This window comes from Alnus glutinosa, chromosome 9, assembly GCF_958979055.1.
Source record: "Alnus glutinosa chromosome 9, dhAlnGlut1.1, whole genome shotgun sequence".
NCBI classification, from domain to species: Eukaryota; Viridiplantae; Streptophyta; class Magnoliopsida; order Fagales; family Betulaceae; genus Alnus; species Alnus glutinosa.
In genome coordinates, this window is record NC_084894.1 from 27,586,609 (window position 1) to 27,603,236 (window position 16,628).

General features: G+C 36.9%; 2 protein-coding genes across 2 annotated transcripts; both read right to left on the minus strand.

The window, feature by feature from the left end:
* Window positions 1–1,508: 1,508 nt before the first annotated feature.
* Window positions 1,509–5,652, minus strand: LOC133878084 (cinnamoyl-CoA reductase CAD2-like). Its single transcript, XM_062316576.1, has 6 exons — window positions 5,459–5,652; window positions 5,187–5,359; window positions 4,866–5,051; window positions 4,499–4,661; window positions 3,020–3,206; window positions 1,509–2,168 (listed from the first exon to the last, which is right to left on the minus strand). Exons 1-6 carry the CDS (start codon window positions 5,574–5,576, stop codon window positions 2,024–2,026), a joined length of 972 nt encoding a protein of 323 aa, XP_062172560.1. The 5' UTR covers window positions 5,577–5,652; the 3' UTR covers window positions 1,509–2,023.
* A 4,513-nt stretch (window positions 5,653–10,165) lies between these two features.
* On the minus strand, window positions 10,166–15,785 carry LOC133877025 (mitochondrial import inner membrane translocase subunit TIM22-4-like). The gene is made up of 4 exons (XM_062315256.1): window positions 15,407–15,785; window positions 14,833–15,023; window positions 14,676–14,748; window positions 10,166–10,496 (listed from the first exon to the last, which is right to left on the minus strand). Exons 1-4 carry the CDS (start codon window positions 15,567–15,569, stop codon window positions 10,411–10,413), a joined length of 513 nt encoding a protein of 170 aa, XP_062171240.1. The 5' UTR covers window positions 15,570–15,785; the 3' UTR covers window positions 10,166–10,410.
* Between the last annotated feature and the right edge of the window lie 843 nt (window positions 15,786–16,628).

Consider the following 16,628-nt stretch of genomic DNA (forward strand, 5'->3'; position numbering starts at 1 on the left):
TCAAACTGAAAATGATTTTCGTTGACCATTATTTTCGCTCCTACCAAATACCGTAAAATGTCGAAATCATTTTTCAGAAATCATATTATGCTGAAACCAACTGAGCATTATGCTGAAATTAAACTCTACGTCCTTACACGCACGTTTGATATCCAATTGCCGGAATCCGACAATGGTCAGTCGTTAAAATCCAACTGGCGCCGAAATTCGACGACATTCGGCACCATCGCCGAATTCCGGAGGACTAGAATATGGCCGGATTCTGGCTATGGTCAGAAGCCGGCCGGATCTGGACAAAATGACTGGGGTCCGGCCAGATCTGGAGGGATCTGGCCATTGATCCAGCCGAATCTAGACGGATCCGGCCAAACCTGTTTGCCAAAATCCGGCAACGGCGACCGGACGTTGTAGGATTCCGATAGCAGTTGCCGAACTTTGATTTTCGCCTCTTGAAATTTTTTCATGCAAGCTAAACACCGTAAAATATTTTCGAGAAAATCATTTTTTTTTTCTGAAAATGATTTCGCCGAAAATATTTTACGACAAAAATCATTTTACATCAAAACAAACAAAGCATATATATTTTACATTATTTACCTCTCGAATAAGGCTGCTCTTCAGCCTTTTTACCTCTCTGGAAAATTATTCATTTTGGCATCTTTGGGACCCTAACGAAAAGTAGAAAGAGACCCTAGAAGTTGCATTTCAGTTATATTTGTTATTACCTAAATAAGATTTACTTTCAATAAAACATCTCGAATAAAATGGTTGTTATCTTATTCACTAAGCCTAAATGAGATTAACCTCCAATTTACGCACATGAATTACCTCAAAAATATAAATTGGAACCACATATATTGCCGCAATATGTTTCCAATCATTTAAAATTTTTAAATGGCGTAACACCATATACAATGTTAGTTGCAATAAAACAAAATTTGAACTATAAAACAAATCCTCATTATTTCACTTGAAAATGAGAGAATCATGTTCTGAAAGTGCAATGCTACCATTTTGAATTTATTTATTTTTTATACGTAATTTCATCTCATTGAAAAGTGCATAGAGTTGCAACCCTAATACACATAAAGTATATAAGATAATCTTCTATTCAATAAAAAAAGAATAACAAAGGTTCAAAAAATATAGAAAAACTAGGACAATAAAGAAACTATTATGTGCTACTATCCATGTTTAAAGGGAAATGAATATAATCTTCTTTAGTTATACCACTGAAGGCTCTCTATCTTCAAAATTTTGGGTATTCTCCAAAGACACCACATTAAACATAAAGGAGCAAACCTCAAGACTTTCAAAATGTCACAACTCTCCCATCTGACCTTCACAACTCATCAACAACTCTCTCACATTTCTAACCATAACTCAATCAACACCAAACAAATTAAATAGCAAGCTCCATAAATCTCTTACAGCTTCACAATAAAGAAGAAGGTTACATTATCATTTGACCTATTTACAACATACTACATATTGTTTCGTGAAAAGTCTTTACTATGAAAATTACTTAGCAGCTGTTTCATTTTTTTTTATTTTTTTTTATAAGTAAGAAAATTTCATTAAAAAAGCGTAAGGCGCCCCTAAGTACACAGGAAGTATACACATGAGCAACTCAGCTAGTCCACATGAAAAACCCAAGAAAACCCATAAGAAACTACATATCCACAACACCCAAAACTCACATGAAACCCAAGATATAATAGAAACCCCCCAACAAACACCCAAGATACAAAGTAACCCCCATAATAAAATAAAACCCAATAGAACCCCCCAACCAACACCCAAGATACAAAGTAATCCCCCATAATACAATAAAACCCAAGATTCAATAGAAACCCCCCATCAAACAGTTCTACAAACACCCAAGATACAATAGCTGTTTCATGCTACAAACAGTTCTTACCACTTCATCAGGCACAAGATAGATGGGTCCTAAGCGTTCGCAAGTACTTGCAGCTAGATGAGCCTTTGAAGTGTTTATTGCACCTGCTGCAGCGTGCGGCAGTCAAGAAATGAATCCCTTGCTCTTTAAACTTTCAACAGCTTCCTTGATAATTTGCTCCACGGGAATGAATTGTAAGCCCAAGTCCATCAGCTTCTTGGATCCAAGCGTCGCCCTCGACAACCCAGGTTGGGTATGCTTAGGCAACCTACATATACAAGAACATCATAAGTTAGGCATTTATGCAACCACTTCTATTGCATTTAAGTTCTAAAATTTCCATAGAGCAGATATATTCACGTGGCCATAAGTTTCTTGACTGCAAAATCTAAAAATAATATATGATGCATGGCAGCACAAAGAAAACTTAAATAAGCCAGTGAAAGATGGAACATCATCAAGAGGCAAGAATAAAAGTCACATCACTGGGCCTCTACAGATCCAACCACACCCAATTCAAGGATTAGAAGAGCCATTTTATAGTTATGATTTTACTTTGTTACATTTAATAGTGTATATGATGCCAAAAAATTCAATGACATGGGATCATGTATACCATTAGATGCAACAAAATAAAATCCTAAATATGAAATGGCTCCTCTCCATTACAAGTAAAATGGAGAAGATCATGTTCCGTCCAAGGATTGGAGTGACATTTGGTGGGATGAACCCCAGGAAAAACTAAAGTGATTTTTTATATTATTAAAAAACAAAAAATCATAGTTGATTTATGGCCAACTAAAAGTAGTTAAAATCAAAACAAAATAAAAGATACACCTCCATGATACTTTCTGTAGCAGAGAGTGCATTATCAATGTCAAACTTAATAAAGCTCGTTTGACAACCGGTAGTTAGATATCTTCTTCATCATTAATGCAATCCACCATTATAATCTCTAGATCACAATTATCCTTGGAATGCAATCCAATTCCACCATATTGTGGGCATAAGGTTCTGATGCTGTTTTTACGGTTATCAGATGTTCAAGTCTATATACAAGACGTGTATAGAGTGTCTGCTTCAAATCCATTTGCAGTAGCAGGAAGTCAAATTTATTACCTTGGCACCTTATATTCAGGGTAAAGTTCAGCAAGCTTTGCTACAAAATCACTATAATTCGATATAGATTCAACACACAAGTGCCTTCCAGTTGCTGATTTGTTTTCATACAGCAAGATATGTGCTAGGGCTACATCTTTAAAATGCACATATCCCATAAAAAGGTCCTCAGATGCTTCAGTGCCTCCTGCAGCAAGGATAGAATAGCATCATTAGTGCTTTTATTAACTCTAAATATAAGAAACTTAAACTTAAAAAGTCAAGAGACTACAGAGTCACAGACTACATTCAGTTAAAGGTGTGACAGGGGTTTCGGAACATCAACCCAAATAGGGCTCATCTTCTATATAAAGGTAGAATGACAAAACTCGTTGAAAGCTTACACTACCGTGTTTTTGCCTGCTGCTTATTACTTGGCATGCATTGTCTTTAGCATCCTTTGCTTTTAGCATGGCTACTTCCCAACCCGGGGAACAGCAAAGGGTGACAAGCTTTAGACAACCCAAAGGGTAACTATAGTGAAACCCTTATGGACATCAATTCTCAAGACCAACCTATGGTAGCCAAGAGATGAAGAGAGTAGTATATCACTGCACACCTGCAGAAGTTGAGTACCGTCCCTTTTTCCAAGCTGGGGACTACCCACGTATATGACCCTAAATATGAGATTAAAAGTACTAAATGAATACTTGTTTTCTTTTTATAAATAATCGAAATATCATTAAAAGCTTTAAGCGCCACTAGGTACACACAAAGCATACAAGAAAAATAAAATAAAAAATAAAAACTAGCTAGAAGGAGAAAACATAACAGGAAAATCATAATAATTAATCATCACAGGAGAAAGAAAAGTATATGTCCAAAGATACTGAGTTTTGAAGAAAAAAATACTTAATCCTCAAAGGAAATCATGAATACTCGTTTTGAAGAATGTTAACAAACTTAACTTTTACAGTGACAAATTCTTTATTTAAGGCAGCCATTTGGTTTCTATTCCTTGTTCCACTCAAGCCTTAATCATATGGAGACTTGACCAAAGTAAAGGGGAAGATGGGGTTTGTTTGATAAAACTTTTTAGATGGTGCTTTTTGCTTAAAAAAGTGTTTTGATGTGACATAAGAGATGCAAGTAGTTATGAGTGTTTTGTGTTTGGAGCTATTTGTTAATGCTTTTGCCTTTTTCCTTAAAAGCAAAAAAAAAAAAATCCAAAAAAGGGTAACAAACGGACCCCGTGATTTAATCAGGGTAATATAAAATGAAGAAAACTTATAATTACACCGGTCATTAAAACATCTTCCAAGTAAAATAGTTGTAACTTTCTGAGCAAGCCTAACACCCCTTTGGCCCTTTGAGTTCTAGTTTGGTAATTCAAGTTGAAGTTAGAAATATAAGTACCATAACAATATAATGATCACTAAAAAGCCACATTGCACAAATAGAGCACTACCCTGAAAAAAAGAAAGAAAAAAGAAGCATTACCCTGGAGAAGGCTGCCAAACAATAACATGCTTGCGTTGAGTCTTGGAGGAATAACAGGGCCCAACACCATCCCAGGGTTCACCACCACCACATCCAAACCCTTCTCTTTGGAAAAATTCCATGCCGCTTTCTCGGCTAGTGTTTTAGAAATTGGATACCATAACTACACCACAAAACAAACAAACAAAATTGTCATTAGTGTTTGTAATATCCTATGTATGATTCAGACATTCAGTCCACGTCGATGCAATGCCTGATAACCCAATCGGGGGTCCCAATCGGGAGTCCAACAATTATTCTCTAACAAATTGGTCCAAAGCTACACAAACGGACGTGCATTTTGCATATATACGATAGGGGCACTCACTCCCTTCTGCTTGCAGTACTCAATGTCGGTCCAGCAAGCCTCAGCCTCGACAATGTCGTCTGGCAAATTAGGGCTCGTAGTAATGGCCATCAACGATGATGTCAGCACTACACGGCTCACCCCAGCTTCCTTCGCCGCCGTCAGTACATTTATAGTTCCCTTGATCGCCGGGTCCAGAAGTTGCTTCTACATAAGACATCAATTTATACAATATTGTTAGAATAATGGTTAAATCATAACATATATATATATAATTTCAGGTTACTGTGTGAAAATAAAAATAATTAAAAAAAAAAAAAAAAAAAAAAAAAAAAAAAAAACCTCGGGATCTGGGACTTGATCGACGATGTTGGGAGAGGCGACGTGGAAGACTCCGGCGCAGCCATTGACGGCGGAGACGATGGAGCCGTAATCAAGGAGATCGATCTGGAAGAGACGGAGGCGAGTCTCAGCGCCTTCTAGGGCCTCTAGGTGCTTCGTTTCACTCTCGTTCTCTGCAAATAGGGAGCGAATTTAAGCGGGGAGATGGCATTTCCGTAGATAAATGCAAGAGTAAGCGCATTTTTGAAACGAAAAATAGTGTGTGAAGTAACTGAGATCTTGGACGGTGGCGTGGACAGTGTAGCCACGGTCCAGAAGGAGACGGACGACCCAGGATCCAATGCAGCCGCTGGCTCCGGTGACGCACACCACCTCACCCTCCTTCGCCATCCCACTCTCTCCACTCACTAAAGTGTGGCACTCAGGGCTGGGTTCGGATTTTAGCTACGTGGCAAGATAGGAATGCTGTAGTGGCAGTGTATATATATATATATATATATAAAAGTAACGATTGATTGTCATCTTTTTATATAATTTTTCACCACATTTTTGATGTGGTAAGATAGTCTTCCACCTTATTTTATTTTTAAAATTCAAAAATAGTAGGAAGCCACCTTACTAAAATGGTAAAAACTTGTACAAAAAGATGATAATGAATCATTACTCATCGTGGTATAAAAAGTTTACTTTAATAAAGCTAGACTGATCAGCTGGTAGGATTGCGGGGTCAGACCAATAATGCTTGTTTGGGTAGCCAATAATAACAAGCCAATAATGTCATCTGAGTGGGCTTAGAATCACAAATCATCAAGTGATCCTAAGAAGTAAATGGGTCATGTCCAAACAGATTATGATTATGACCCTGGAAGATTGATTCTTCATCTTCAGCATCATCTTCATCATCACTATTACTATGCTTGAATGTTTTCAAGAATAGATTCAACATTTCCAAATCTCTCTTTGAAGGTCCTGTCTTTTTCTTGGACTTTGAAGAAGTAGAGGACTAGACTTTTTCTTACAACTGGAGTTAACAACTTCGTAATAGCAGGGGGTGCCACAGCAACAGCAGGGATAGCTGTTCTTGCTATCTTTTGGGCAAACTCCTTGTTAACAGTTTTCAACAATAAGATCAATTTGTGGAAATTTGTCTCACCATTTGGCAAACCAATGTCGATCGAGAATGTCACCATCTTTAACATATTGCCATTTAAGAATCCAAAGAATCTTATATTTTTTTTAATGAAATGCAACATAGGGGTAAATTGTGTACCATAAGAATCCACCTTGTACAAATCCTTGAAGTTACAGAAGGCATCGGCAAGTTTTAGGGGAAGAATATCTGGAATGGGTCCGAAATTTTCCCACCATTTGCAGAACCATAAGGACAAAATTCCCTCAAATTGTTTATCAAAATTAATGAATCAGGAATGATCAAAATTAGGTGTCTGGAATAACATTAATTTAAACCAAGCCTCCACATAATCATAGTAACAATAAGGGATATCGAAACCAGGAAGTTCTTTGGTTTTGGAAGGGTGTTCACCCCGGTCCTTCTCATAAATAATTTTATCAAAGTAGACACAATGGTAAAGAAGTTTAGTGGAATCAATTCTATCAAAGATAGGTTTAAAATGGACAGATTTGGTTGTTAATAGGATAGTAGTATAGAAATTGAGATTTTTAGCTGGATGTACAGGAATCCAGTGAAAACGATGAGGAAAATAAGTAAGTGTCAATTGAGAATGGTCTCTAATAGAGGCACGATTTAATTCAACAAAAAACAAGTGTTGGAAGAAGGAATATAAACATAAGCATAAGCTTGCTCGTGTTTAACAAATGGGGATCTGGGTTTCTGCGAAGAAACAACAAAGGGGCAAAAACAATGAGCCAGGAAGTTAGAGAGAGAACATCTGAGAAACTTCTAGAGAGAGAGAGAGAGAGCCTTTCCGAGATTTTGTTTCGTCAGGGGGAGGCCCCTCCCGGCACTGGTCTTTCCCTTAATCCTTATGGATTAGGGAGGCTTTTGTTCGCCCCACTGGTTCCCAATGGCGGGTGTTGTTGTTCTCCCAGCCTCTAGGTTGTGGAGCTTTTGGTCCCTTCAGGTGTTGATCCGGTTGTGGTTTGTTTTCTTTGGTTGTTTTGTCTTTGTTTTTCTGTTGTTTTGGTACAAGCAAATGGATTTTCAGGCTTTGGCCTTTAGGGAATGGCGGATGTTGGTGGGTCTTTGGCGGAGTTGTTCTTTATTGTTATATCTACAAGCCTCGGCTGGGGGTTTGTCAACAGGAGCCTTTTCTTAGTGTTCACCGGCTTCCTTTGGTCACGGCTATCACTTGACGGGGCTATGCGGTTTGTTGATGACCACGCGCCGGGGAGCTTCCTCCCTAGGTTCATGCGTGAGGGTCACGACTTGTATATTCGGTCTTGACTGGTGTGGTTCTGGGCTTTTAGAGGTCGTTGGATGCTGGATTGGTTCTCGGAGTTGGTGTGTCCTCTTCAAACGCTAATCTCCAACGACGGTTTTCCCGGAGCTTCAATTTGTGTTCTTCTGTTTGTTTTGTATATTCTTTTTCTTTGTTTCACAGTCTACCTTTTGGTAGCTGCTTCAAGCCAAAATCTTTCCTGACTTTGTGATTAGAGATTCTTCATCTCTGTTCACTTCTATGGCCTACGGGCTTTGATGTAGCCTTTGGGCATTTAGATTACCTTCTGTGTTCCTGTAAGTGTATTGGATTTGGCCTTGTGTAATCCCATCTACGGTTTGATTCTCTGCAATAAAGGTTGAAGGTTGTTATAAAAAAAAAAAAAAAAAGAGAAACAAGGGCACTAGCGTATGTAACAAGAGGTTTTGGGCTGGAGGCCATAAACCTATTTGCAATAGTAACAAAATAGGCAATAGGGGAAGACTCTAATTTGATGACCAGAGCGTTTGCAGCATTAGGAACCTTCGATTTTCCTTTGTCCTTTTTGCTTGCTACGAGGGCATTGCAAAAATTCACAAGAAAGAAAATCTGGAATGGAATTATTAATTCCTTTGATATATTCAATATCAAAATAAAAAATACTTAAAATAGCTTACCATCTTGCAAAAATTTGTTTTGAAGCAATATTTTCAACATCCTTTTTCAAAATTTATTTAGCAGATTGACAATCAATGCGTAATAAGAATTTTTGATTTAGCAAATTAGATTGAAATTTTGTAATGCAGAGAACAATAAAAAGAATTTATTTTTTAATAGTACTATAATTAGTTTGTGTATTATTCTAGGATCCGGAGTGGAATCAAACAATTTGTTCAGGAGATTCTGGTGAAACAATTTGTTTCAGAATTCCTCAATAACCAATGTCAGAGGCATTAGTCTCAACAACTTTGAAAGCATGTTCATAAGGAATACCTAAGCAGGGTAAAGTTTTAACATGGGTCTTAATCTCTATGACTAGAGTGGTATGTATATCAGTCCAGGGAGGAGAGTTATCTTGTAATCTATCAAATAGGGGTTTGCAATATTTCCTAAGATCCTTATAGAAGTCGGCAACGTAGTTTAAAGACCCTAAAAATCTCTGGAGTTGAGTTTTATCAATAATGACATCAGGAAATTTGTCAGCAAATTGAATAGCTCTATCAATTGGATGAACTTGTCATTCAGAAAAGTCAAAACTAAGGAATCTAATCTTGATTTGAAAAAGTCAAATATTTGTAGCAGAAACAAGAAGACCATTGTGTTTGATAATATCTAAAAACGTATTCAAATGTTTCCAATGTTCATCAATGGATTTGGAATAGATTAGAACATCATCAATGTAGACAATAGTGAAATGGCTGAAGGGATTTAAAATATCATTCATAATATTTTAGAATTCACTATGAGCATTTTTGAAACCAAAAGGCATAACATTCTACTCATAATGACCAAAATGAGTGGTAAATGCTGTTTTGTATCTATATTTCTCAATAATCTAGATTTTCCAAAACTCAAACTTCATATCAAACTTAGAAAAAACTAGAGCCTCACTAAGACGACTAACCAAATCTTTCCTATTAGGGATAAGATACCTAATACATTCTAACACATCATTAAGGGGTTTGTAATTAATAACTAGCCTAGGGGTCCCTATTTCAAGTTCAGCATTTTTCATAACATAGAAAGCAGCACAAAATCGTGGAGACTTACTTTTGCAAATAACATTTTTAGCAAGTAAATCAACAATTTCTTTTTGCCAGATTTTTAAAGTTTCAGCATTCATTTGGATAGGTCTAACCTTAGTAGGAATTTTGTTTTCAGATAAATCTTTAATGTAAGGCAGAAAAACAATATGTTTTTTCCTATGCTAAAAGGCAGTTGGAAGGTCATAACAGATAGTATCAATAAGCAGGGTATTGAAAGCATCAATTTTTTATTGCAACAATTTATCACAAAGTTGATTTGCAATCTTTTTGTATTAAACTTCTTGTTTTAAGAAGTTCAGATGGTTAGTTTTTTGCAGTTATTAGATTTAATCGATTAATAACCATATCAAATTTGGATGCGAAGTTGAATTTTACTTTTGCTAGTGGCCGGTAATCGTTTGCATATTAATTATGAGTTAAAACAATATTCATGTTTGCCAAGATGAAGTCTGTTTCCCATTCATTTCTTTGCTTGTTAAAAATATGTGTGATAAAGTTATTCTTGGTCTTCCGTTTATTGCTGCACTTTACCCTTTCTCTGTCGATGACACTGATATTATTACTAATGTACCTCCTTGTCCAAATCACCTATTAATTGAGAGGAAAATTGTACTGTGTGAATAACCCCAATTTTAAAGAACTACAACGATTTTTTAACATGGGCATAAGTACAACGAATAAGTAAATCAAGAACTCGGCTATGTTTATTTGTGTTTTTGTTTTGTATTCTCAAGACAAATACATTAACAAATAACTCTAAAAAAAAAACCCACTAACAAACATGCCTCCTAAACTGTCCTGAGATTGAAGAATACATCCGCAAACTCACTAAACTTTCATCAGACTGAAGAATACATCCGCAAATGTAACTATCATGAAACGAACACAGAAATAGTACAAAATCATAAAAATTGAATCTTTGCTAAAGCATTTCTCTCATCAACGGGACAATTTCTAATCAAATGAGGATCAAAATAAGATATCGGGAAATTGTGAAGGAGCTATCTCTTCTCTTAGTAACTAATGCTTGCAAAATTGGAGCAGGCACAGCACACTAAATCAATTATGTCTATCCAGAAACTTCTCTATCACGACTGAAAATGCTGCAAAACCAGCACAACCAGCACACGCTGCTTTTGGACCACCTAAGAACCACACAACGGAAGAAGATGGGTAAGATATTACATGGGAAGTAAAAGGCAGAACCAGAAAGAATATATAGTAAAAGAACTGCTAAAGTGCATTGCATATAGGCATGATAGAGGATCTACTGAAGAATCCAACCTCAAGAAACCCGCTCCTTCGAGAGATCCCTGTTATTACCCTTGCCCCCAGTTATTGGGCAGGGGGCTGTCAGAAGGGGGACCTCCTGCCCAAGCAAGGCCCCCTCCTCTCACAACCTCTTACATTTTTTCCTGCCCCCTCCTCCTCTTTGGGCAGGAGATTGTAGGGATCCAAATCTGAATGAAGGACTCCATATGCGTTTGTCTCCAGAAATAGTAACCAAAAAAGCATTTACCTATGATGACTAATACTGTAAATGAGTAAAAGGAGACATAAGCCGCATAAGGTCAGCCAACAGTGACTAATTAATGAATTTGTTGGTTCCAAATGAATCCATTTCCAGCTTTTATAAGAACGTTCATGTATTCAAAGGCAAGCATGTAGCTTCCAGAGTTTGATGCGAAAACTTAAAAGATAAGCCCAAACTAAGCAGTTCTCTAATGTTTCAGGAAGGGTTACACAATCGGGACCAGAAGTAGGCATCTCCGGCCAGGTATTTGTTAAAGTATGTTATGGCATGCATGTCATGTAAACGTATCTGCAAAGCTACTAAACTATAGTTAAAGCTGTATATCTTTTTTTTGATAAGCCCATACATCTGTATATCTCAACTCAGGCAAGATTGTGAAACTCAGGCAAAACAAAGATAAGTTTTCAGTCCATCACTATCTAGAAAATGGGGAAAACTATTTACAATTAGTTTTCTTTTCACATTATGTCCAATTTCATCACATTTACTACCCTCGTCATTAAATTCATCACATGCACAATCACCTCTGTTGTTGTACACATACATCACCCAATCAGTTGTTTTCCAAAACAGTTCCAGAAAGCTCTATTCTAATGCCATTTTGTGCTCTCTTTTTTTTAAAAAAAAAAAAAAAAAGTTGATTCCTCCAAACTCATCTAGAAATCATGAGTATCTTTTATCAATAGATTCTGTTTGAGTTAGTCATCTCCTAATAGTAGCCCACCTCTCTAAAAGCCTAGAATCTTCCTAATTATACTGAACATAAGCAAAGAGGAGTCACCTTCCAGAACTTTCTCTTGGACAAACTAAAATATTTATCCACCAGCCTTTCAAACTCCTACTTCTGAGTTTGGACCACTCAATAAACCTCAAAAAGAGGGCAGATCAAAATCTCATCTGCTTTGCAATTGAACAACTAATCAAAATATGTCTTATATTCAACGCAAAGCTTCCCACGCTTGTGTTCAAATAGACTAGTTTCCTTGAAATAAACTATTTAACAATACATCAGATAACCTTACAGAACACATTGAGGTTGTTTGGCAAACAATTCTCACTTCCCCTCTATTTTTTTCACTTCTCCCAAAAAAGTCAAATAAAAAACATTCTCTCTTTTTTTCACTTTTTATATCACATCAATAATTTTTTATTATTATCCAAATAAAAAAAATCCATTACAAAACAACGAACCTGTTTGGTAATTCATCCAAATAATTTTCATTTTCATTTTACTTCTCCCAAAAATATCAAATCAAAAACATTCTTACTTTTTTACACTTTTTACATCACATCAATAATTTTTTATTATTATTCAACCAAAAAAATCCACTACAAAACAAAACTTTTTTACTTTCCTATACAACATTCTCAAATTTTATATCACATCAATCATTTCTTACTACTATTCAAATAAATATTCCAATTCACAATCACTTACCAAACACACTCACTTTTTCATTTCTATAAAATAATTCCAAACTTTTTTATACTTTATATCACATCAATCACTTTTTACTACTATTCAAACAAATATTCCACAATTACAACCATTTGCCAAACTTGCCAAACAAGCTCATTGTTTTCATACAAAAATAATGGTACCCAGATATAGCAGCCACCAAGATTATCTAGATAATGACTTAGGTTGGATGATAAAGACACCATTGGCATGAGAGTCACAAGTGCCAGGATCCTAATGTCCATGCTCTAATAAGACTCCTTATGGGCCCAGCCAAGACCCTGGACTAAAGGTCATTGACATCAAAATTGGCAGCTAAGTTTAGTCTTTCCACCAGATGGGTCAGCAAAATGCTAATTAGAGTGATAGGATCTACGTATGGGGAATGAAATATAGAGATGAAAAAGGGAATTATGATAAATAAATGTTCCACTTAAGGTAGGGAATCACCGTAAACACAAGGCGTTTGATTAAATATTTTCTTATTCGACATCATAACCTCTTGACTCTATACATAGAAGAACACTCCAACTGGGCATGAACAACCCATCAACCAATAAACATTACTACTGATAAATAACTACGATAAACGTAGGCAATAACACTCCTACTAACTTAACAACTCTTAAGATAAACCAGCTGGAAAGATAAAGATAATAAGATAAACCAACTGGAAAGAGAAAGATTATATTTCATCACTAATGAGATGGAGATCAGCTTGAACTAATCCAAGTACTAGGATTGGAGGAGAACTCCTATCAATTCCGCCCCCTTGACACGACACTTGTCCTCAAGGTCGAACCCAATAATTTTGCAACTTTGCTTTTCTTCTATAGACTTCTTCAAGAACACATTCTGAGAAGGACGGTACCATGAATCTCAATGGCAAAGGGGGCTGCTCTAGAGGTTTGGGAGGCGGCCTTCGATGGCGGAATTCCACACATGGTAGTGCTCTCCGGTGGAGCGGCCGGATTTGTGCAGATTTGGCCAACGGTGGTTCTGTGGGGGGTTTTGCTATTGATTTTGGTGCTAGTGGGTGGACTGGGTGTTGTGTGTACTGGTTTGTGTCCTGGGTCACAGTTTGGCCATCCGTCTGATACACCTTCTGTATCCACTACCATTTGTTGGTAAGCAAAAAATTGCACAACCCAATCCAGCCACTCAATGGTTTCATCGCCAGAGAAACAAGGAAAAACCATTTTCATTGGCCAATGGAAATTGGGTTGCTCCTCCCAATTGTCACGATAATGGTTGTGACAATAGAAAGAGCCTCGATCCTTGGTTTCGGTGGTAGGCTGTAGTGCAGGTTTGCGGTTGGGTTTGAAGTTTCGCCATTGATTTTTTAAGAAGTCTCCATAAACTCGTGCACAGAACGGTTCCAGCCCCTTTGATGGAGGTGTCGTGGTCTTGCATGGATGTGACGAGCTGTTGTTGGGATGTCACGAGCTTTTGGACACTGTCCTTAAGCTCTTGCATATCTGCTTCCAATTTTTGCATCCGCTCTTCGTCTGTAGCCATGGCGGCAAATCTGGTTTACTGATAATGGAATTTTTCAATGGTGGTGGTTGCAATGGCTCTGGTACCAATTGATAGGATTTACGTATGGTGGATGAAATATAGAGATGGAAAAGAGAATTATGACAGATAAATGTTTCACTTAAGGTAGGAATCACCGTAAACACAAAGTGTTTGATTAAATCCTTTCTTATTCGACATCATAACCTCTTGACTCTATAAATAGAAGAACACTCCTTCTGAGCATGAACAACCCATCGACCGATAAACATGACTACTATTGATAAATAATTACGATAAACATAAGCAATAACCCTTCTATTAACTTAACAACTCTTAAGATAAACTAACTAGAAAGATAAAGATAATATCTCATCACTAATGAGATGGAGATCAGCTTGAACTAATCCAAGTACTAGGATTGGAGGAGGACTCCTATCATAGAGCAACCCACCACTATTTTGCTTAAGCCACTCAACAAGCTTCCGTCAAAGCAAAAGATTTGATCCAACAGAAATCCTGCATATTGAATGACTCCTTGTCTATCTTGAGAAATGCAAAAATCATATAACCAGCTGAATCCATGACCATTGTAATTCAATCCACATATGCTATAAACTTAAAGTTGAAGCTATGAAGCAAATAAAATGATATGGTGGTAATCTGAAACACAAAAGGCCTTTGACTTTAATAACTTCAACCCAAGTATAGGACTCGAAGGTGATATCTGCAATATACTCTTCTCTAAGTGCAAGTCACCAGTTGTTATGCACTCGAACATGGAAAGAATGCTCAGGTGATGGAGAAAGGGGTTACCTTTTGCTGATATTGCACCTCCAGTTACACACCCAGCGACAACTGTATTTGTCATATCATGTTTTGCCCGTGCCTGAAAACCAATAATCAAGAACCATTTTTCATTCAAAGACATTAAACCGATCATATCTTTTTATATTTAGATTTGCAACAATACCTTCTCAACAACACATTCAGCTGCTGAAAAAACCAAGCCCATGACTGCAAATGCTTTGCAGGAACTCCAGCTCCTCCGCCCCATCTGCTTTGCTTGATAAATGAACTGCTGCTTACCAGTCATTTCCTCTTGCATCAAAGGGTTGTCCAATGCCCCTAGAAACAAACCCATGAACAGCCCAAGGCCACCTCCTAGAAACATTTCCACAACACAATAGAAAACAAATTATCAAATAGAGGAAGACCCGTCTGATTGCTTCATAGACAATGAAAAAGTATCTTAAGATCTTAAGATACAACGCAAATATAAAACTAGCTTATCAACAAAATTCATAATATCTATTGGTTTGGTTGCAGAAACAAATGTGGGTAAAGGGAAAACTTCCCCATCCCAAAATACCATAAAAACATAAACCAACCGAATTACTTATCAAAACAACATAAACCAACCGAATTAACAAAAAATGGGGGGCTTTTCCCGCATTTTCTCAGCAACCAAACAGATTAAAAATGAAAATTGGAAAAGAAACGTGAGGGGAAAAAAAACAAACGACTGAAGGGTGGTTTGTTCTTACCCATGACTCCGCTGACGACACTGCGCATAGCGCAATTGTTCCAAATATCTTGGCCGCGTATTTCCTCGACCGTGGGCAATCTTATGGGCTCAATTGGAGGCCTCTCTGCTTCTTTTGGGCTCGAGGAACCGTTTGTAGATTCATTTCCCGTATCAGAAGCCATGGACGTAGCTCGAATCAGAAGCGGAAACTGGCATAACAGTAAAAATGCTTGTGTGTTTGTGTGCGCGCGCGAGGAGCGGTCAGCGGTGGTGAAGATGATGAGTCACGGAGGCTTTGTGGCCTCGCCGCCAGTGAAGTACAGAAGTGGTCTTTGAAGCTCTTTATGAAGCTCATTGAGTCGAGGTAAATACCTAGTTATAGAAGCCTAACGTGGTTTTGGTCCTTTTGGAATCTTGGGATGCAAGAATTATGCGCGTGCGGTGTTGCTAGATGCTGCGGAATCGATAGTCAAGTGACGGCTTGTCGCAAGTGTTGGTCGGGATTATGGCTCGGTTTGGTAAATATTTTTGTGGTGGGTTTTTTATTTTTTATTTTTTAATAGTAATCAAATGTGATTGGAGTGATTTCAAGTAAAAATGAGTTTTTAATTTTTTTTTTTATGAAACAGTGAATTTTTTTTTATAGTACCAACAAAATTATTGTGAAAAAAAAAAAAAAAAACTTATAAAAGGGGAGGAGAGTCCAATTGTTTATCGAACGGTATCAGTATTGTTTAGATAAAAATATGATATATAATATTTGTTTTATTGTTAATAATTTATTTTGTTATATTTAATAATATATATTATGCCGTATCATTTAAAATTTTAAATGATATGAGAGCATGTTCATCTTGTAACAATGCATATAACATTATAGGTAACTAACCATCCCAAAATTTATTTTGGGGCTGGCAACTATCCCATCAACTACCTTGGGATGAGGAATCACCCTGGCCCGCAAAATTGTTTTGGGGTGAAGGGACACCTCCATTTTTTTGATGTCATTTCCATACTAATAGACATCACCCCCAAACAACTCCACCATCACTGGTTGTCACCCCCAAACAAAAGGCTAAAATACAAAAGCATTCAAATCCGATTCTTTAAACATGTTTTTTTCTTCAAACTAATAAAAAAATAAATAAATAAATTAGGGCAACCACATCCGATCCTTAAAACAATCTTTTTTCTTTAGATTATGAAGAACCACAACTTAACATCACCATACGTCTGATTTT